Source organism: Polyodon spathula, chromosome 10 (assembly GCF_017654505.1).
Source record: "Polyodon spathula isolate WHYD16114869_AA chromosome 10, ASM1765450v1, whole genome shotgun sequence".
In the NCBI taxonomy this organism is placed as follows: Eukaryota; Metazoa; Chordata; class Actinopteri; order Acipenseriformes; family Polyodontidae; genus Polyodon; species Polyodon spathula.
Window position 1 is genome coordinate 17,091,368 of NC_054543.1, and position 24,472 is coordinate 17,115,839.

Genomic DNA, 24,472 nt, shown 5'->3' on the forward strand with positions numbered 1-24,472 from the left:
CTAAAATACATACACAAGTAGATGTCAAAATAGATGGCTTACGATATTTTTTCTTTTTAACCAGAAAAATATTGCAAAATGCACATTAAAAGAGTTGTCTATAGTAAGCTGTGACAAAATTTCCCCCTGAAATATGGTAAATGACTAGTGGAGTTTTATTTTTATGTATTTATAATTTTTTTTAATCCGCGCCGTCCGATTTTTACCCACACACCAGATAATAGTATTAGCATTTTATATGTGAAGTCTTCTAAATAAATGTACATTCTGCATGACATAATGCACAATTTTAAATGAAGTTTACAAATTATTCACAAAATATATATTCCCAGTATTTTTTATTTCCATATGGCTTCTGCTCACTGGTGGGAGAGCCGTCTCCCTGTATGCTGGTAGTTTCCATAACAGTGAATTATGCTGCCATTCATTTTTCTTGATCTCGTTAACATGCATTTTGATTAACGAATTCCCCTTATCTAGTCATTGAGACAGGAAGTGATGTAGGTGAACTACAACAATTAAGCTTTTTAACGAGAAATGCGTTCATTAACGACCTCACCGTCTCAATTTCAAAGCATTAACGGGTTGATTTAATTAACACATTTCATTTGAAAATCACTTGCTACTAAAGCCCTCATTACTATACCACAGTTGATACAATAACACTTGCTTTTGAAAATCCTGGCCTTTTCCTCTTATAAACGCAAACAATTAATTTTAGTTCTAAATTAGGTACCATGCTCAAAAACTAAAGATTCAATTATTAATAATGATAAACGCTTGTCATTTGCCAATACTTGTTCCAAAAATACCCAGACTTAATATGTTGCTGATGACCTTAAGTTTAAGCTATTATGTAACCACCGAAGTGTAAGTTAGGCAATATTCACCAGTTTATTTTAATGCTTCATTAAAGTCATAATTCCTGCACTGTAAACAATCATTCCATAGACTTGGGGGATTTATTAGGGCACGTGTTAGAAAGATGAACGCTTTTAAAAAAAAAAAACATGCTAGTTAACAAGCAATGTGGAGTAAGTAAAATTACACAGCAATGCCATTCCAACAGGATTGCTGCTCAGCTAATGACACTGCTGCTGAAGACATCCATACCGGCCCCATGTGCTTATTCCAGTTTTGCGCATATTAGCCACTTGCTCATTTTGAAACCTGTGTAATTAATAGAGGAAAATGATTGGGTTATTTTTATGTGAACAGAAAAGCAACACCACCCCCCTCCCCAAAAAAACCCAACCCAAAACAAACAAACAATAAAAAACTTTTTCTATAAATCACAATGATAGCAAAGTTTCATTTTTATGAACTGAAGAGTGAAGACTTAATTAATTGAAAAATGTATTTAACAATTATAGTGCATTACAGAGTAACTTGGTATATGTCTGAAATATCACAGTTATTATAACTAATGTGTTTTTTTTGTTCTTAATAATCATCACTAGGGGTGTGCCGAGTAATTACCTTTAAGAAATTTGAATTTGTTAGGTATCAGTAAAATGGAATAAAAGTTTTTTTTTTTTCTCAACATGAAACTTGTTTACACAGTTATTGAGTATCAATCAATACTAATCTGACAGTACTACTTAATACAGAACTTGTTGTGATCAAACCAACTAAAACTCATTTACATTTTATATGTGATTATTTGTCTTATGTTTCTTTTATCCTTTTGATATTCATTTCCTTAGAATTGTGTCATCTCTGCAGTGGATTAAGGGACTGAAGCCCTGGGCAAGGTGTAATCTCTAATTAAACTGAACAAAGAAATACATACCCCAGTTTCCCCAGCGATAGCTTGTGTCAGGTTTAAAGAAAGGCCATGTTTATGTGACGAATCAGCTGCATTTGCTAGTTTTGCAGAATATTTTCATTATCAGCCTACACCCTTAGTGCAGCAATACAGACGCCAGCGCCCCAGATGAGAGGAACATTCAATTGTTCATTCACCTGTTTTTAAAACACTTGATCAGGAAGTTAATTGCCACTGATTGATACTCAATTGCAAAGGTGAGGGAATGGCAGCTTTTCTTGTTTTGAAATCAACACATTAATAAACAGGTGTGTTTTTATTTATTTAATACCTGACTACTTAAAGGCAATTACTCGGAAAATACGAGTATCGTAACACAGCCATTATAATCACTTTGTTTCAGGTATCACACCTGGGCACTTTTTAAAACTGTGAAGATTAAAGCGCACCCATAGGGGGCAGCATGTTGCAAGAGGACAGATCAATGGTTGTAGTCTTGTACTATCTGTACTTGGACAGAAGACATGTTTGAGAGCCCTTATGAAGACACAACAATGTTTGAAACTTTAGAGTTCTGAAACAGAAGCCGATAATGACATACAAAGTGATTCCAAATCAACAAGAATACATTAGTTCAGATATCTGTGATATTTCGTACCTGTGCCAATCTGTTATTTAAGGTGTACTAGCCTGGGAATTTTTTTTCTACCCATCAGTTTGTATAGGCTTAATCATGTAATAAAATAATTATTTTTATATAGCACCTTTCATAGTGGACCACTGTCACAAAGCACTTTACAAGATACCAGACTAGGGTGTGTGAACTACGCATCAGCTGCAGAGTCACTTACAACAACGTCTCACCCCAAAGACAGCACTGTGACATGTACAGAAAGAAAGAATACTGACTGATCTAGGATTTGAACCAGGTACCTGCTGGTTACAAGCCTGTTTCTTTAACCACTGACTATATCCTGACTAATTGTTTTTGTGGAACTGAAAACTAAAATTCATCAGCAACATATTGTAACTTAAATGACGGGATTAGAAAATATTTTCTTAAAGGGATACTTTTACAATTTTGATTTTACTACATCTCTTACCTGTTTGATATCCTAGGTTGTGTTTCTTCTGCTGAGATCACTATTTACCATGTGCTTGCTGACTTATTCCAGCTACTGTAGATCTGCTTATGATAAGATGTCTAAAAGCTGAATTTCTGGGTGAAGGTTTTAAAAAAATGACCACTAACTGTGAATTTATATAGGGTTTTTTTCACAGTTATACAGGGGGCAAAAATGACAGTTGCACATCCTAAGTTATCACTTGTAAAAACACTATTCTGTATTTAGGTGTCTTTTCAGAAGCAACCCCTGTGATTGAAAAAGGACATTAGTTAATAAGCCTGGTAAATAATTATCTAAGCTGAAACATTATAGGATGCAAGAAATTAGACAGTCATGCAAATAACATGCAAGAAATTAGATAGTCCCAAAAATGTAGAATGGTCTAAAGCAGCGGTTCTCAAACTGTGGTGTGCTTTTGAGACGTGTTTAGGGGGTATGCAGGTCAAATTGTATTATTGTAGTCATTTATATTGTATGTATTATATTGTGTATGTGTATAAAAATGTGTATCATTAAAGCATATGTTAAAAATAACATTACAATATAAACCTGTATGCTAAGAATATGTAGAATGTTTAGAGGTCTGGAAGGGGGTATGTGACAATCAAAAGTTTGAGACCCGCTGGTCTAAAGAATCCCTTTAACTTTCTTTTTTCTAAATACCAACAAACCATATAACAGAAAGAAGAAATGAGAAGGTTGACTGAATGAAATGCATATGGCCATTCCCTTTTCAGCTCCTGCACAGCATTTCAGTATTCTTTCTTTCTGTATACGTCACAATGTGTACTGAAACCATTTATAATGTGTATAAAAACTGCCTTTAGGGAGGGCAGGTACTCCACCCTGATATGCCAGATATTTTACAGGAAGCTGAATACTTTAATTTCATACACTGTAGATGGAAGACATTTCTGTGGCAGGGAGTCAAAGGGTGTTACCTCCATTATTAAACACCATCATCAGATTAGGTAATAAGACTTTTGGCAACACACAAATCCAAGATGTTGTGATCTAGCTTCAGATTGCACACTTATGGGTAGATTTAACAACCACAGCAGTTTTATCCCCTGTATTATTTCCCTGTTCTGTTGAATCAGACTTCCAGACATAAAGGATAACTCCCTGAACATAGCTGCAAATGGTGGTTTGTGAACATACCAAACCAAATTACTCAAAATATTAAATGAATACATAAATAAAGCAAATTATTTATCATTATGACATTCTCTAAGTGTGAACTATAATATGTTCTGCCTGGAGTTTTATCTCGGCCATTATTATTACATCATTCACATCATTATTGCATCACGCATTGTCATGCTAACTATATTTTAATGTGCATAAGAGTGGAAATCCCCTTTCACACTCAACTATCCATTAACTATCAGCAGTCTTGTCTTTTACACTCAGAATGATACATCCTTTATCTTTCAGTGTCAAGTTTTCAATGATCATATATATATATATATATATATATATATATATATATACAAACACACACACACACATACACGTATCTACAGTTGCAGACATAAGTATTGACACCATGTATATGAAACAAGATTATTCACTAATTGATAAGTGTAATAAATATTGGTTGTTAAACGATACTTATTAGTCAATGAAATATCTCAGTGGTGGCTGGTGTGGTTGGGGCTGACAGAAGTTTAATGGTATTTCCAAATATTCCCCTCTAACACATTTTACAATCAGATATCAGGTATTAAAAACGTGTAATTACAAGATGAGATTCCCTACTTTTGCATGCATCTTCAATCTATGTGTTGTTTTCTGTACCAATCATTGATAATGGGAAAAGCTTCTTCAATCTCAAATAGTTAACTTCTCCTTGCGTTTTAAGCACGCTAATTGCTGTATATGAAACAAGCTATGTAATTAATTTAATCTCCATTATTATGTAATGCAGTATGTATGTTTCTATGCAAAATATAAAAGGTAATAAACTGAGGTATACAGTATTTAATTAAATCATCAAGTCATCAATTTTATAACTCAAAAATAAGTTGGAGGATAGTGCAGAATTTTAATTATAACGAAGGTACATTATCAGAGAGGCTGTTACTTGCAGAGAAAATGAGTCTCTACTAACCTAAGCCTAGCAGAGTTTTATAAGCCTTTTTTACAAACATTTCTTCAGAAAGATGCAACCAATTTCAGTCATAATAATCCTAATAGTAATACAAATATAATGATAAAAGACCAATTGAAAGCATTTTCTTAATGTATGCACAGCTACATGGATACACATCTAAAACAACTACACATCAAAGAGTTGCAGCCTGCTGGGGTAAAAGGGTCTGAACACCACCCTCCACCCCAGAGTAGGCAAGCAGGCAGAGGCAGAGGCAGAGTCAGCGGCAGGGTCAGGGGATCACCGCAGGCCAGGGGTAACCAGTTCTCCAGCTAGAGACCGAGGCCAGGGCCTAAGAAAGGCCTGCCCCCTCCCAAGCCCAAGGGAGACCGTCCCTGAGGGGCCCCGGCTGCCACCAAAACCCCCCCACAACCGGACTGACCAACGGCAACGACCCATGGCAAGGCTGCACCTAGGACTCCTGGGTGCTATCGACTATGAGACATGGATACACTCCACAATTCCGCACAGGTCCGCCACCCTTCAAGGGTGTGCTCCTCACCACCGTCGAACCAGTGAGGGTGATACTCCTTCAACAGGAGATTGACAATCTTCAAAGGAAGAACGCTGTACACTTGGTAAGTCCAAGTGATGCCCTCAGCGGCTTTTACTCCGGGTAAAGGTGAAAGTATATCAAAGGTTGTTGGGGCTGATGGCAGCCGCCTCGAGAATCCTTCCACTAGGGCTGCTGAGAATGCACCCGCTTCAAGCCTGGGTGAATATGCTCAAGGTGCACCAGGCCCGAGATCGGTACCGGCTGGTGTCCAGAAAATGCCGGAAGACACTGGAGTGGTGGCTCCATCCCAGCAATCTGCACCTCAGATCTCCCCTCGGATCCCCTCACAGGGAAGTGATCACTACAGATGCCTCCAGCCTGGGCTAGGGAGTGGTCTGGAACGGGAGAGGAATAAGAGGCCAGTGGAAGAGGCATCGGCAGCAAGTGCACATAAATGCACAAGAGCTGCAAGCAGTGATCCTGGCGTTATCCCATTTTCGCCAGCAATTAGCGCACAAACATGTGCTGGTCAGGACGGACAATACCACAGTGGTAGCATACATAAACCACCAAGGTAGCCTGAGCTCACCGGGCCTTCACTACACAGCACACAGATTCCTGTCCTGGACGCAAAGAAACTTGCGTTCCATCAGGGCAGTTCACCTCCCCGGTGTGGACAACAATGCAGCAGATCTCCCGTCCAGAAGAGCTCCAGACAGCTCGGAGTGGAGACTGCATCCTCAAGTGGTGAAACAGATTTGGGAGAGGTTTCGACCTGCACGAGTCAACCTCTTTGCCACAGCTGCGTCCACTCACTGCTCCCTACGGTTCTCCATGGAGAGAAACTGGGGCCCCCTGGGAGTAGACATGCTAGCTCACCCCTGGCCACAGGGGCTATTGTATGCGTTCCCTCCGCTACCACAATTACCACTGACATTAGAGAGGATCAGGGTGGAGAGAACACAGGTTTTGCTAGTTGCATCCAGATGGCCGAGACACCCCTGGTTTGCTCTCCTCTCCGACATGTTGTCAGATCAGCTGTGGCAGCTCCCGCTGCACAAGGACCTTCTGAGCCAAGCAGAGGGGCTATTATGGCACCCGAACCCAGCCCAGCTCCAACTCCGGGTCTGGCCGTTGAACGGAGCCGTCTATTCAGACGAGGTTTGCCAGATGCAGTAGTAGAAACACTATAGTCTGTTAGGGCCCCGAGCACAAGAGCCCAGTACTCATATAAATGGAAAGTTTTCCAAGACTGGTGCTTAACCTTCTTACAACACTTGTTTGATGCAGGAAAATCAGCGTCCACTTTGAAGGTCTACCTGGCAGCCTCCCATTTGAGCCCATGGTGACAGCAGAACTGCGCCCTGTTTCACTGAAAGTGGCATTTTTAATAACCATTACGTCTGCCAGACGAGTAAGTGAGCTTCATGCGCTGTCCATCGATGACACATGTATGGCTTTCACTGGGAATGACTCGGGGGTAACATTAAGAACAAATCCATCCTTTTTGCCAAAGGTGGTGTCCTTTTTCCATATTAACCAATCAATGGTTTTGGAAATTTCAGACCTCCCCCGCACAAGTCAGAGGAAAACTGTAGACAACACATGCTATGCCCAGTTTGGGCTCTGTGCTGTTATTTGGATAGGACAGCATCCTGGAGACCAACCAGCTGTTTGTCTGCTGTGGGTCCCGCTCTAGAGGTCAGGCCCTATAGAAGCAACGTCTAGCGCACTGGGTGACAGATGCGATACGCTTGGCATATGAACAGACGGACTCCCCGTTACCGGGGGAAAGTATGGCCTATTCTACCAGGGGCCAAGCAACTTCGTGGGCTTTCCTTCATGGCGCCTTCTTGTATGAGTTATGCAGTGCTCCTGCATGGACAGGTAGTCAGACATTTGCGCATTTTTACCGCCTTGATGTTGCAAACCGAGCGAGACCCTCTCTGGGCTCTAGAGTTTTGCAGGCGGCATGCCCTTAGGCGTCATGAGGGCTCTGAGGATATCGCAGTGGGGCTGTACTGTCGGTAATCTGGAACCACGACAGGTTTGGTACAGCTTTCCCATTCAGTAATGGTTGTCATTCGAATTGAAAGGGAACATTAGGTTATCACCATAACCCAAGTTCCCTGAAAGAGAATGACAACCATTACCCTTCGAGGTCGTGTCCCCAGCTGACCTCTGTTTTCGAAAAAAAATGTCGATGTGCTACTGTGAGGACGTCCCTCTTCAACAGGAGGTGGGAGGGCCTTCCCCCTTGCTTTTTTATATATGCGCAGTGATTGCTGTTCAGAGAGGCTCTTCCCATTCGGTAATGGTTGTCATTCTCTTTCAGGGAACCAGGCTTATGGTAATAAGCCAACAATATCTTTTTATATTGTTTTATTTGGTGTCTAGGTTCGTTATAGCCGAAGGTTCGTTATAATGAAGGGTGTTACAGCGAGGCTCTGTGTGTGTGTGTGTGTATATATATATATGTGAAAAATGAGTGAATTATCAAATCGGGAAGTATCGAGGTGGCCCTGTATAATAATAGGTATAGTTAAACAATTAAAAAGTTTAAACCTGGTCAGAGAGTTTTACATTTAGTTGGTTTAATATTGAAGTGGATGGCTGGAGGAAAGACCGGGACTAGAATGGCCACCTCTGATCTGCCTACATCTGATCTTGGAGATAATTTGACGGTAAGGGAGGGGGCTATTGGGGGGCTGCTCTGGCGCAGGCTCAGATGTGGCTAGTTTTTAGCCATATCTGAGTCTCTGTTTTGAATAAAAAATATTTTGACAGGGCTGGTTTCCGGAAGGCAAGCAAATAAACAGCAAAATATCGTTATTAGCAATTGATGTTTTCACTATTGTCTCTGTGATGGTATGCAGGAGTTCCTCAAAAGACCCATGTTAAAAGGAACTGTCTTGCTCAGGGAAGTGCTTTAAATGTTCAAATGTTTTATGTGTCATTTCTGATTTGTAATGCTTAATCAAAGAATCTACATTCTGCACATTGCTTTACATACAGTATCTACCCTGAGGCAATTGGTTGTTCAAACACAGTGTAAGTACGGAAGACAAGCCTAATAAAAAAAAAAACATATTTGCTTTTAAACTACATTTACAGTACATGTTTCTAAAAACTGTGTTTAATTGTGATACAGTAACTAAAATAGTTTACCCTGTTAATGGATGGAAGTATTTTGATAAATGTGTTTCTACTTTATGCAGTTGGTTTTAACTTTATCTCAGATGTGTATAACATTTCACTGTTTACTATGAATAAAGCTTCTTTTTTTCAGAAAGCCTGGTGTCTGAGCCAATGACAGAGCCTTGTTCTGCTGTTGGACCAGTCTGAGGAAGGTGCAATGAACTGTATTAAAACAAGTCTGGCAGCGTATAAGAGTCAACCAACGAGGAACCCTGGTTGCATTGCTAATTCAATTGGCGACAGCAAGAGGAAAATGGTGCTAACCCACAGTTATATGCTTATCAATATCAAAGAGACCAAACGCCATGACGTATTCTACTTTTAACATTTCTACTGCCTTATACTGCCCCAATTGTATCCTTACAAAACAAAAATTTGCCTTTCCTAATTATAATGTGCCTGTTGGCATAGCTATCAACCTTGATAAGCTTATTGCTGAGCTGACTTTTTTAACATTTGCATTTCACAGGAAAATCAATCTGGTCGGATGGTAATCTGCCGACAGTTCTTTTTCCGGATTGACTCTGGTGGATCAATGCCATCATACTCGGCGGATTTAACCCATCAACATCCAATATGCTGTGCAGCCATTACTGGTGATAAACATGTGTAACAATGATCGTCCAATGATAGTTGTCAAACTTTTGTGTAAAGAATTCAACTTCCTCTTGAAAAATGTATTGTTTCTCAGATGAAGCTGTGGTTAGTCTTTTCTACCAAGATTAAGTTTAATTTGTCCATAAATGCAGCTCTTTGCAGAGTAGATGTCTAGGGAAAAAAAGCTGGGTAATACCCTGCATGACAGCATGAAAAAACACAATGACAAAGCTATTTATTAGACACACCCAATAAAGTGTGAATTACAATTTGTTGTATCTATTATACAGATAAGCCACTGAAATACATACATACATAGTTTTTAACTAGCATGTGTGTAGACTAAGTTTCAGAATGAATTAGAAGTAGACTTGCTCCTATTCGATTTTTATTTTTTTGATCAATATCAATGTTTATTTTTTTTTTAAATTACTGTTACTGTTACTTTACTTTATTTTTCAATTCAAGCAGAACATGGGTGAAATCGACCTTTATGCTAAAAAAAAAAAAAAAAAGTAAATGTATGCCATTGAGAAATGTCTCATTTAGAGAAACCCCTTTATCATATTCAACATGCAACAAAACCATGGTTACCAACATTCTAATTGAAATAACGTTTGGTCACAGCAAAGATATACCTTGTAAAGATAAAGTTCCTTCACAAATTAAAGAAAATTGTCTCAAATAAATTGTAGAAAACACAGCAAAGTATTACACAGACTTTCAAAGCATACATTTACAAGTAAAACTAATATGCACAGAACAAAACATTAGACAGCTAAACAGAACGAACTTGCACTTATTATTCTGAGCTCCGCCCCTCTCCTGCTTCATCACAGCCGGACTCAGTCACTGGGGCAAGGCAAACAGGCCTGCTTCATCCTGCCACGGAGACTTCAGCCGTCGATCAGAGTATTGTGCACAATATTCATTAAGTGTTTTTCTCTTGCCCCCCATTTTGAAATCAAATTAGTAACTGTCACTGTATATACCTATAATAGCAAAAGCTTACCTACACCTTAACCCGCTAATTTCAAAGTAGGCGTTTTGAATGACAGGCGCTGTAGCTGGCAAATGAAAGTGCACAGTTGGTCTGGATGACTGACAGTCATTTAAACGAATGAGAGCATTCTAACACTGCTTAGCCAACGAGATCAGTCAGAATAGGATGAAATGACTGATGGTGAAACTACACTAGCCTATTGAGGGACCACCGAGTTGACTGACAGTGACTCCTAGCCATTCAGAGTGGAAAGGAGATGGGACAGACAGCAAATATAAAAATTACACAGACTAGTGATGATTTCTAAATTATTATTTTTGGTAAGAAAAAAAAATAGCATGTGGTTTTACCCACATTTATCCTGTATAAATTATTTCAGTCAAACTCATATTTTTGGGAGAATTCAATGTTTAAGAGCTTTACTGATTAAAATCGAAAAGTAGCAAGCCTAGTTACAGATGGACTTGATTCATTTTGTGAGTCATGACTGACTTACTTTTCAAGGTCAGTTTTCAACAAGCAAAAAGCCAAAATAACAGAACAGCACCCTGGGTAAAAGGAAAATGTGCTTCTAAATCACTCTTGGTACTTAATTGTGCAGCAGAGAAATGCAGCTTTTTGTCTTAGGAGAGGTTTCATTTAATACCTGCCGAGGGAAAAACAGGGACAATCCGAGTACTTGCACAGCCCTAGTGGTAAGCCTGAAATGTACTTGGAGGGATACGTCACTAATTTGCAGGAAAGTCTGCTCTCTAGAATGACCCACAAAAGTTAAATAATGTTCAGATCTGGTAAATGGGAAGGCCAGAGGCCATAAACTTGTGGGGTTCTGTATAGAAGCATTGTCATTGTGAAATCATATTGACACATGGTGAATCATGAGATAGACACTGGTCAAAAAAAAAATTATGTATCAGAAAAAACACTGAATGCAGGAAAGTCCACACAGAAAAGTAAACATCAGCCTCTGTTCCGGGATGAATCTAATAATATAACAAGGGCTTCTGATTTTCGGCTTTAACTGATAAAAAACGATAAAGCATCCCTGATACAAAAAAAAAATTAAATAAGTGCAGTTGGGCAATGTCCTTCCTTCCTGAATTGTATCTCGCAGTGATTCATTCTGAATACTCTAACATTATGTTATCAGAGGTTCTTCAAACCTGGCGTCCATATGTTTGTATGGATTTTAGTGCATAACTAAGTTATGTATGGCTGAGAAATAAGGCAATGTATAACTAACCTAAACTGTTAGCTATAGTTTTGAAGGTGTTATCCATCGTTCGTTGCTAGGTGCAGTTTCATCGGCAGACACGCAAGCTGCATGTAAACCTTGACCTGGGATAACTACGTTCATTATATACACTTTCTCATTCATCAATTAGCCCTTCCATTATCACACTTGGTACTGATCTTGAGTACTGATTTGATTTTCATATACTATTCCATATAAACTGGCTGTTGAACTTACTTTCTGAACTTGTTCATAAGGCCTCCGTCATTCTTCTTGATGTCTTGTACCATCTTCTGAAGCTGCCTTTAAGAAAACAGGATAAGTCTTGATTACTGGAAAAAAGTTTGATACATTGTTCACCTAGACAAATCAACCTGTTATGAACCCCAAAACCCTGTATGTATAGCTAAATATGTAATTTTGTATAACAATTTATCTCTACAATTAAAAAGAAAACAAATGTATGTTTATTTTCCCACACTTGCCATTTTATAAACAAATTCTGGCAAAATGGTATATCTGTGCTAAGCAAAACATGTTGTAATAGGTATTACTAATATCTATCTAATATATAACTTATGGTGGACAAATGGGCGGAGATTTGTGACACATGCCAAAAATGAAATCTGATCAGAATGAAAGCGTGGCCAATCAACATGCAGTGATTATACTGACTTAATGCTGGCCAATAGCAGCTACAGATGAAGTCTTAGAAGTCAGAATGCAAGCAGCATGAACTGTGGGGTATGAAACTGGACAGTGGCGTCGATTAAGATAAAGGTTGATTAAGAGAGTTGTTGTGGGGGCTACAGGGGGGCTGCTGTGGTGGCTGCATTTGAGAAAGTCTCTTGATCAAACAGGCAGATATTTTTTCATTCAATTTGTAGGGATACATATTTCATAGACACATCTGGGTTGTATGCCTGGCTGCATGGCATGTTTATTACAGTGATGGAAAAGGCTTTAAGGTAATCTCAGGTAATGAGATATCCGGACCATATTGTTAAACGCAAACTCTCTTCAGTCACTTTTACTTCTTGCTTCTGTTCCCTTCTGAAAATATATATTTTTTTGTATAAAGGTTTTTATAACTCAAATGTTACTTTACTCATGTTTGCTATCTAGTATTTTAGTTTAATGCCTATTGGCATTAATTCCTTCAAGTATAATTATTATTTACAGATCTTTTGATTGCTAATATATATAAAGGGAAACAGGAGAAATACAATGAAATATGGAAAAAATCAATAAATGACATCAACAGCAAACAGTGTGAAAAGAAGTCTCCCATTGCACAGCGGTTGGATCCATTCCTGGTTTTACTACTCACCTGAGGTTTGTACCTACACATTGGCTAATTAAGCTTATATTAAAACATGGCATGTGTGAAACTGCTATGCAATAGGAGTCGTATTTCTATCCCTGACAAAAATATCCTAAGAAAACATAAAACTATTCTCCAAGACAGTATATTTATAAATCGGCCACGTTGAGGGTGTGTTCTAATTTTTCTCGAGACATTATGCTCGAGCCAAATGAAAAATGACCCTATACATTTCAGGTTTCCATTGGCTCAGTTTATTTTACTCGACAAGACCCTCTTCTCACCTGCCGTTATGCAAATGAAGGGGAAAGGAGAAGGTCGGTATGCAAATTAGCCATGCGTAGCATTTACGTGCTGTTTTCGCAGGAAGCCTGGGAAAATGTGGTTTCCATACGTACAGAACAGGTACAGGAGAGAATCTCACCTGGAAATCAATGGTTGTTAGGTGACATCTTGTTTGAGTGAAACTTAAAAGCACAGTTAAACTCAAGTAATAAAGCTGTGATTTGTAAATGCCTCGTGCCTGGTTGTTTAATAATGTGTTTTACTGCTCTTGCCCAAATAGTTTTTCAAATGTCCATTGGTGGGTTGGCATGTCGTTAGTAGTGAATAATATTTCAACTCATTTATCACATGACTTATTAATTAAAGAAGAAGAAAATAATTAACCCGAGGTATGTAATGAAACTGTCCAACCCAGCTATTGCAGATCACCATGGCTGAAATCCGGCAGAGACGTAGGATTATAGAGATCTGTGCCAGACACCTTCCACGTATGCTCCTAAAGTTGTCTGGATTGGGAGCAGTGGACGTTTTCACGTGAAATGCAGGTTTCCATGTGAAAATGGGTGTGGATTTCCTGTGTTTTACGACTTGCTCACGGGTAAATAAGATTGACCTTATCCCTCTCTGTGGCGACAAACCTGATCCTCTCGAGCTGTTCTCTCAACATGCATGCGCATCGTCACTTCACATAAATAACCACACATGATGGACTCCCCCAGTGATAACACTAACTAACACCCATCATATATTAACAACATTAAAGTTAAATAATAAAAAAACAATTTAAGGAACCACTGGTACCACACATCAGTGTCTTTAATACAACAGGGGCCAAATGTAGAGGCAGTGATTGGGGATGGAACCCAGGCTCCAGATTCAGTGACTGAGCTCCATTGGTTGAGCAGGCACTTTTCGAATAGTTCATGAAACCACATTTTGAAACTACTGCACTGGCAGCTATATAACCCTAATCAGCATGAAACTGCAAGCAGTATATTTCTGTATTAAGAAACTATACAGCAGTTGTATATATACCAAGGATAACCAACATGTTTTGCAAATAAAGCATTCTATAAATTACATATCATTTATATAGCTAATTATATGGTTGGCCTTCTAGAATCAGTTCTGGGGCCTATCATTATTATTATTGAATATAACAGGGCTGTTTTGCAGCCTCATGGTTTTGTACAGTCATGTCTTCACCTGAAGTGTGCTGTGCTGCTATTACATCAATATACAGCAGGGTCCTTACGTTGCACAGCTTAGGGAAGGGCACTTACACTTAATAGCTAAAAATCATATTTAGTAAGCTTTTTAGTTTTACTAAACGTAACCTAGTTGTTACATTCTTAAATGGTTTAATTTGACGTGATTTGTGTGTTTGTGATTTCCAGTCCTTTTAGCAGCACAGTCGTCACCGTGGCTTGATGATTCCATTATAGAAAGCAAAACATCTAGTTGCATTGTGCCATGATGAAATTGTGTGTCCAACAACACTGATGGAATACTCCCGACTGGTACTGTATGGTTTTTTACATTACCCGCTTTATCAAAAAATAAGCAGGAATGCACCAAAAAATATATACATATATATTTTAAACCACAATGTACAAGATTAATATAATTATTTGGCAGGTGGAGACACCAAATCATGGGATTAACATTTAACACCATGGGTCAAGAGTGCTAGAACCGTTTTCCCTGAGGGAGTGTTCCATTATCGATGCAATGTTAAAAACAAAAATGTTGTATTTTCACAGGGACATGCAAAACAGCAGATAGCACCCTTCAAATGAATATGTCAACTCCGCCCCCACCCTACACACACACCCATAGCCACAGCCACAGCAGGACTGCAAGAGAGCCAGGTTACTTTACAGTCCCCCTGCCACACAATTACACAAACCACGGAACCTTACCTTTTCTTAGTCCTAGCATAGCAATGCTAAACAGAGCCTAATGTAAATCGCTGATTCTTTTTAGTTAGTGACACACCTTGGATGATGTTTGAAATTTCATGACAAGTATTTTTAAACAAATCTCCCAGCAAAAACAACACCCACCTAAAAATAGTCTATTCAAACTGTTAGAAATATCTCAAAAGGTCAAGAAGAATAGAATGTATAAATATGAATAAGTAGATGGTTTATACCTTCACTGAGAGACATGTGTTTGGGTCACTGCTACTGAAATTAACGCTGAGACTGGTGACACTGATGCTACAACTGGAGCTGGTAAGACTGGTGCTGCTACTGCTGGTACTGGTAAGACTGGTGCTGACACTGCTGGGACTGGTAAGACTGGTGCCTGCACTGCGGGGACTGGTAAGACTGGTGCCTTCACTGCTGGGACTGGTAAGACTGGTGCTGACACCTCTAGAAGAGTGGTATATCACAGCTAAACATCACATTGCACAGGACTGTCAGCAGAAAAAAACAATATTAATATAAGAAATACAACCACTAAACATTCGTACCCAGAGTTGGCTTCTTCTTAAAGAAATGCATTACAGATTGATTTCTTCGTTTCATCTTTGAGTATGAACAGTACCGAACCATCCACTAAATAATATAAGAACATAAGAACATAATAACGTTTACAAACGAGAGGAAGCCATTCGACCTATCTTGCTCCTTTGGTTGTTAGAATGTTATTGATCCCAGAATCTCATCAAGCAGCTTCTTGAAGGATCCCAGGGTGTCAGCTTCAATCATGCTTGCAAATATACGGGATTACCCGCTGCTCCTGGGGGCTGGTTGCACTAACGAGAACAAAACATGGGAACGGATCCGAATACACAAGAGTTGAATAATAAACAGATATGTTGGATCCAATTCTGGACCTACACGCGGCGTAACTAGGGAAACTGACCAATGAGAACGAAAAGCAAACACGTCTGTTTTGCACGAAGTCAGCTGTCAAATTTATAAGATAACAATAATGTTACGAAGAAATGGCAAATAAAAAAATTAATAATACGAAAACATGTCGGTTATATCAGTCTTAAAAATTTAAGTGGGCACATTATTAAAAAAAACATTTTTTAGATATATTTTTGTACTTTTTTTTTTTAATGCCTAGCTGATTTTTAGCTGCCTCAGTAAGTACGCTACGCCACTGATCTTGCAAACCACATGTGGTGGGTGACTGACCCACTTCTGTATCCTTCTCTCTCTTAAAAAAAAAAAGAAAAAGGATGATCTTTACATTACTTGTTTTTACACATTTTGGGCTGGTGTCATTAAAATGTATTGTTTTATAAACAGATTAGGGCATTGTACATCAGTAGACCCCTAATTATTTTAATTCTTTATGCCAGGGTCGCCATGGAACTAATGCGTTTGTGCCCCTACTATTACCACATTCACTTTCAGTTACAGATTGTATGTATTTTTTAAAATGTATTTATTTTTTCTATTATATTAAAAGTACAGCTTAATTTATACTCTCTGATAAACATCGCCATATCGACTAAACTTTATTTTATTTTATTTATTTTTTAATTGTGAGCTATGAGCACCAAACTATAACATGGAAGCTATAAGAACCTATTACTTCACCAGATAAATTAACGGGCTGTATATAACAGACCACTTAATAAACTATTTAAAAATGTATTGCTGCCAGGCTACTTTCCGGAAACAAACTTAATAGGTAAGTATATTATCATGCTTGCAAATAGGCAGGTGTACACTGGGCTCGCTGTTCGTATGGCTCTTTGTGGACGGGAAACTTTCTTATAATCTTAATTTAACCAATAAGCTTTCCTCCTGGTGTTAGTAATAAAATCATGACACCGAATCATAGCGTATGGTAAAATGTATGTCTCACATAACTTCTCACCTGAACTTCTCCCCGGCTGGTGCAGTGAATTTATTTATTTTTTCCATTCCCCTTGCTGTTAACAGGCTCAGGTAAAAAAAAAAAAAAAGAAAAAAAAAAATCCGTTCCAAAACTTGACTTCTAGATCCAAGCTGTAGACAACATTACTAGTTCTCTTTTGGTCTGCACTGTGATTTCCTTCACAGGTTTCTCGACAAGATTGCTAAAATTACACACCGTGATCGTGGCATGGGTCACTTATGACACGGCAGCGTGTGGGCGAATAAATGTACTCCTTTTTACCAGCGAGCATTGTCTATCTGGGCGCAGTTTGTGGTTTCAGGTTTCTTGTCACATGACTAAATGGTGCTCATGCCCAAATACATTTTTTGTTATAATTAATTGCTCGGAGCGCTCAACTTTACCTAGCATCTGAGAATGGGATCTGGAAGTTGTACTCGCTATGCCGTGGTATTGTTTTAATAGTTCTGTATTTGTTTACGTTACTCGTTGTAATGGTGTTTATGTCATGAGCTGGTATGGAGGCTACATTTAACTTCCTGCTCGTAGATATTTTTAGGCTATCTCCATTTCAGTTTTGCTGTGACACGTCCTCACTGCTGTCTTTTTTCTTTTTTTTTTTCTGAATGTGTAGCCTATTGTTTTCCATAGTTCTCTATTTTACAAATGAATGTGGAATTAGAGGCACACTGCCACTGGTAATATCGCGCTCTGCTTATTATCATATTGAAATAACCCAACCAGAATGTAATTACTGTTGCACCTGAAAATGTCTCTTCTGTTATTGTGACACTCTGCATAATAACAATCACATTTATCAATCGTACAACTTATTTCCACCTCACATAAATAAATGTCACTTTGTGAATTAATAGTATAACATTAGAAAAATTCTATACAACAGTATGGACATCATCTCACATAAAGTACTTTGCGAAAGACTTCTAGTCGACACGTTTGTCATTGATTTTATTACTTATTTATTGTTTTAACACCTCAGTGTTTTAACTTGTTATTGTCTGCAGTTTTGCTTTGAAGTGATATTAAAAGCGCTTGAATGCAGTCAGACATTGTGTTTTCATTGGTTTCCTTTTCTTGTAGTTGATTTTGTTTGCAATTCATTAAAGTAGAATACCAGTTAATCATTTTTGGGATTGATATAATCATGTTGAAAAGTGACTTTTAGTATTCTAATTATCCCTTTCTGCTGTGTACCACAATCCAGTATAATATAAATATAAAATATATTGGTTTCTGTTTAATCTAATTTAGAATATAGTTATTTTTTTGAGACAGACTTTGTTGACAGTGTGTTTCTTCTATTTGTCATGATTCAGATAAGTGTGTCATTCCACATGTGATCAGCAAATACAAGCACATTTTTCAATTTTTCCACTAAAAGTGACAACATTAAGATAGGCAAGTCCATTACTGTAATCTCCAAACAACAGTTCTGTTTAATTATTTTCAGGGATATAAGGTATTTATTGAACCCACAAGTGCATACTTTATTGATTAAAGCAGGTTTAAATAAATTGTAACATTTTGTGAATAGTGTTAAGTGTAACCATAGTTGGACAATTTAACATAGATGTGGTTAAGAATGATTCTCAATCTCTTGCAATGCAATGGGCATATTGTACTAGGAGGCTGAATTCAGAAATACCTATACACTACACTAGCTGCTTTGTCAAACTTACCTCCACAACATAACGTTTCCCAAGTTCCCATGAGTGTAAGACTCAAGTAGAGTCCTATTACCTGTAACCAAGGAAGTTAACGAATAGTGTTCAAGGCAAAATGGGCTCTATCTGTGTCAGTGAAAATGTCCCACCTTACTTTAACGCCAGTTAAAGTTCTTAAAGTGCTGACGGGACTTTAAAGTCCCATTTACCAAAAGAGTAAACCAAAATGTTGTCCTAGTCTCATGTATACTCAGTAAAGGAGTTCCTTTTTAATAATATAACTTCATTTTGCATTTTTCAACTCTACAAAAATAATTCAGGACTGGAAGGGTTATGAAAAGGTTGTTATTCTAACATATTTTTAAAGCCTTGTACTTGAAGGAGTGAGAGAAAAGTCCATTCACTAGAGGTGTTTGCAGAAAAATCATGCTTCTAATATAACATCAGGCCCTCATGCCTTGTAAATGAATAGCCTATGTAAAAGCCATTGGGCATTGCATTTATAATTATTTTTGTGATTTATTTTAATAAGCATTTCACAGTGCGAACTGGGTATGTAAGGATAGGGCAGAGGGGCTCTCGTTAAACCCTGTGATTGGCTGAGACTCCATGCTGCGTGGGACCTGAAGTAAAAAGAAAGCATGCAGGTTTGATGAGGTAAGATAGTGCATGAGCTGCGATAGGATAGAGTGTGGCCGGGGATCCGCTCTGAATCACGGCGGTGAGAACCCACCCTATTAAAAGGAAGGTAAGCAGATGCCTGGACCTAATGTAGGGGAAGTGAGATTCACTTGCCACCCAAGAGGGACCGATGTGAAAGAAACATGCAAAAATGTGTTGGAGGGGAGGAGGAGGAGGATGTCAACGAAACACTATACAATGGGATTGCAGGTGATCAGGGCTTAAATAGGTAATTAGAGACTAATTGACTTGAAATTAGAGATCCCTAGTTGCATGCCCCCTGAATTGCGCTATGCTATATTTATTCAATCCTTGGACCAGACAGACTGCAATTTGCCTTTCTACCAAAACAGATACAGTATGTGCTCAAGCCACCAGAACTTGTTTCATAAATGCCAACTTGACTATAAATTCCCTGACCTCATATTTGATTTTCACTGGCTGCACAGCTAACCTTCATAAACCTGATGCAACAGGGGGTGAGCCAGACTCTAAGTTCTCTCAAAAGAAACACCTGCTCAGTAAGTATAAATAAAGATCTAACCATCTACTATGGTTTAAAGCCACAAGCTTAGGAAACACAAATATTTTCTCCTGTTTCCTTTGCCAGTGTAGAAGGGGGAGATTGAAAGACCTGCCAACATAAATTGTTAATCAAACTATGCGTTTATTGTGTAGTAATACATACACCATACACTGAAAAGTAGACCAGTGCCTGTGTTTTTTTTTTGGTTAATTAATGTATTTTAGGGGTTAGGCATAACAAGTTTGTTTACAATATAAAAAATATTATTAGTATAGTTTTGTTCTATGACAAATCAAGCAGTTTGTCGGTGCGTGTAAAGTCAAAGATATTAAGTCAAAGAAACTAAGTAAACAAATAGTTTTGGAGTTGGGGAACATTGTCAGAGCAGAAGGAAACAAGTTTTCTTCCAGGACAACCTTGTACTTGACTTGATTCATGCGCCCTTCACAAAGACAAAACTGCCCGATTCCAGCCTTGCTGAAGCACCCCCAGATGAGTCCAGTTTTCAGCTTTGCCCAACACCTGGTCATCTAATGGTTTGACGGAGACCTGGAGAGGCCTACAAGCCACAATGTCTTGCACCCACTGTGAGATGTGGTGGAGGATCGATGATGATCTGGGAGTGCTTCAGCAAGGCTGGAATCAGGCAGCTTTAGCATGAATCAAGCCAAGTACAAGATGGTCCTGGAAGAAAACTTGCTTCCTTCTGCTCTGACAATGTTCCCCAACTCTGAGGATTGTTTTTTCCAGCAGGACAATGCTCCATGCCACACAACCAGGTCAATCAAGGTCTGGAGGACCACCAGATCAAGACCCTGTCATGGCCAGCCCAATCTCCAGACCTGAACCCCATTGAAAACCTCTGGAATGTAATCAAGAGAAAGATGGATGGTCACAAGTCAAACAAAGCCGAGCTGCTTGAATTTTTGCGCCAGGAGTGGCATAAAGTCACCCAACATCAATGTGAAAGACTGGTGGAGAGCATGCCAAGACGCATGAAAGCTGTACTTGAAAATTAGGTTTATTCTACCAAATATTGATTTCTGAACGCTTCCCAAGTTAAAACATTAGTATTGTGTTGTTTAAAAATGAATATGAACTTATTTTCTTTGCATTATTCAAGGTCTGACAACACTGCATCTTTTTTGTTATTTTGACCAATTGTCATTTTCTGCAAATAAATGCTCTAAATGACGATATTTTTATTTGGAATTTGGGAGAAATGTTGTCAGTAGTTTATAGAATAAAACAAAAATGTTCATTTTACCCAAACACATACCTATAAATAGTAAAACCAGAGAAACTGATAATTTTGCAGTGGTCTCTTAATTTTTTCCAGCGCTGTATGTGTATGTGTGTGTGTATATATATATATATATATATATATATATATATATATATATATATATATATATATATATATATTAAAACACAGTTGTCCAATGCAAATATAACTTAAATAATACCCAATGTGGAAAGAAGACATTATAAAAATGGCTGACCCTGAAACCTACCATGACACTTCTAACAGCTGGTTTCACAGACCCCAATTAGCACTAACCTTGAACTATCCAATGTTACGCCGAGATTAGGGTTGCGATTAATGCTGTTATATATGAAACTAGCTGTAAAAGTTAAATGCGTTATGTCCTGACAAATGCCCATGGTAAAGCACAGATGAGCAGGATAAATAATAATAATAATAGCTTGGTAAATACATGGTATAAACAACATCGTGTAACAATTATTTTTTTTTTGTTCCTGGGTAGTAAAATGACTACAAAAGATTTAGAAGTGAGTAGTTTTGAGATTTACGATTATACTGTATTTACAGTATAGTCGTAAATCTCGAACAACTACTCACTTCTAAATCTTTTGTAGTCATTTTTGTATTACTTTAGTATAAATACATGTTAATTTGGATTCATATGTTGTTTTTTTCTGACTTTGAACCAAAAGACACACATTTGCCCGTTTTCCCATTGGATTTCAAAATATCACTGTCCTGGTCACAAAAGCAAAGTTTGTGGGGAATAATAGCCATTTTCTATACTTTTGAGGCATAAGCAATTAGGAAATAACACTTACTACCCAGGAACAAAAATTGTGTTACATAGCGCAATCAAACACAAACAAGAAAGAACCTGCCATCAAGGGCCTTCTATCACTGTGTGTCAGATTTACTGTCTTGCCCATTATGACTGAAATTGTCTTACAGTAGAAAAAGTCAGGGAGCTGTTGGTCATGTGAGGGATGCTCATTTGCATAAAGGTGTCTGCTACATGCAAAGTATACAGAACTAAGTTTTCATCAAGGAGAATCCACAATGATTTAATGAACTGTGATGGGCGCTCAGGACCCGATGACTGTCATGGGCTTTCAGGGCCAGAGTGAATGATAAATTTGGCTGGAGGCTGGGTGCTCGACGGCTACCTGTGCGAGGCCGGCTGGAAAAACATGAACAGTTATATGCATCCCAGTGCCACAGATAGGAAGTGGCTATGGGCCAGCTCCCCCCAGGACAAAGCACGCTGCAAGGTGCTGGCTGGGGAGGAGGAAGCTGAAACAAAAGAAGCGACATGGGAGAATAACACATGAAGTCTTTATGTGCTTGCTGATGTTGGTTAAGGGTGGATTCTCTTGGCAGAAAATCAAACCAGTTTACAAGTCTTGCTTGGTGTGGAAAGGATGCCTTGTGGGTGACCAGGAAAAGACACACACAGCACTGGGGTAAGAAAAGTGCTGAGGCGCACATTTTATTATAAAGTAAATAAATGGTTTAAACAAAAAAAACAAACAAAACGGCACAGTGGCCAAAACAAATACAAAACACAAAGCAAAGTGGACACTAAATAAAACAAGTATCGCACTGATGTGAAGCCGGCACACATAGTAATTGTTAATTAATTCTTTAATTTCAATTCTTACTGTCTTGCTCTCTCGCTCCACCTCTGAACACCCAACCCCGTTCAACCAAAGCTGCAGGTTTATATACATGTAACCAGTTAGCAATGCATTAATCAATCTGAAGACAGTCACATTCTACACAAGTTTAGCATGGATGGGGAATTTTAATTTTAATACCCCATCACACTTGGTTTTATAAAAGCATGTATAATTTACATGTTTAAAAACCCATCACCCACTGGCCAACTCAAGTTTAACATCAAAAGTACCTTTTTGCCAAACCGACACAGGGAAAGGTATTTTTGCTTTCAGAGCCTGGGATAGTGCACTGCTTCTCTTGAGCAGGCACATAGGCTCAGTGCTTTTGAAAACACCCATATTACTAGGCTCAGTTGTATTCTTTAATATAATATCTATAAAATGGGCCAAATAAAAAAAACAAACAAAACATCTTATTATTCTAACTTGGCTGTTTTTGTGTAATGATTAGGTCACTTCCCCATTTTTGCTATTTTTTTACTTCTGTGAACACTTTTGAGTGTTGAACCAACGCCTCCTGGATGGACTAATACCTGAATACAGTGCTTCAGGTCTTCAGTGCTTCTAGGCCATGCTGACTCCACAAATTGCTATTTTATCTTATACAAACTTGTCTTGAGTGACTGATTTGGATGCTGTCACACTGTAACCACCAAGTGACCATGGTAATATACTACTTGTAGTAAATAGCTAAAACAATTAATAGAAGTGTTCCCGACTACAAATTGCATTCCCTAGTTCACCTCAATTTCTTCTAGTATGCTGAATTTCATGAAGATTTGTAGTCATTGTAGTGGCTAAAACCATTCAACATTAACCCTGGGTACAAGCATATTTACATAAAGTGTACAATACTGTAGTTCATATTTTACATACAATTTGACACCTATATATTTTAAAAGCACAACAATCAAACTGTATGTCGAATATTAGATATATTATTATTATATACAGTGCATATGATTGCTCCCTAGTTTTAATAATGGTCTCAGAAGTTTCCATAATGTTCAATATGATAAAAGAATATAAAGTGAGTTTTAAATTGAAGTGGCCAGTCTTGTCAAACAAGCTTATTCAATATTTTGGTGACAACATATTTAAATGCTCTCAATGGAATACACTTTATTCCCATCTACAAATACAAAAACAACAACAAAAAAAAACAGTGCATGCACATACAGAGGGTCCTCATAATCATGTAAGAATCACACAGTAGCTGAAAGGTTACAAATATGTGTATAAAACAGAGAGCTTATCGTATAGCCAAATGCAATCCGAAAGTCTCTAAGAGGCTAGCAGTGTATGATAAAAGTTTGGTGAAGACTGGTGCAAAATCATATTCACCATGTGAGACTGACCGACGGACATGATCAGCCTCTATTTAAAAAAAAAGAAAACACTGTCAATAGGGTGTGAGCAACCATGATGGCACTGATGCCTGCAAGCAAAACTGCAGTGAAGGCACCATTCTTTAAAGATTGCCACCTCCAGCTCTTTCAGGGACGTCGGTCAGTTATGGAAATCTGTTGCCAAGTCTGTTATCGAGAATGTCCCATACCTGAGTCATCACAACTGTAGGCTTCAGATCTCGTTACAAAATG

At 38.2% G+C, this 24,472-nt stretch overlaps 1 protein-coding gene across 7 annotated transcripts in view; it reads right to left on the bottom strand.

Annotated features, from left to right (window-relative positions):
- The window catches only part of blnk (B cell linker), a 75,058-nt gene that overhangs the window by 27,919 nt on the left and 22,667 nt on the right, over positions 1 to 24,472 (bottom strand). For 4 of the 7 annotated variants that reach the window (XM_041261200.1, XM_041261199.1, XM_041261203.1 and 1 more), the window contains 2 exons: positions 11,816 to 11,881; positions 1,114 to 1,170 (listed from right to left, as the gene is read on the bottom strand). In XM_041261200.1, coding sequence (XP_041117134.1) covers positions 1,114 to 1,170; positions 11,816 to 11,881 — 123 coding nt within the window. Of the gene's footprint in view, positions 1 to 1,113; positions 1,171 to 11,815; positions 11,882 to 17,033; positions 17,277 to 24,472 lie in introns of those variants that run through there. The other 3 variants (XM_041261202.1, XM_041261204.1, XM_041261201.1) reach the window with 3 other exon arrangements.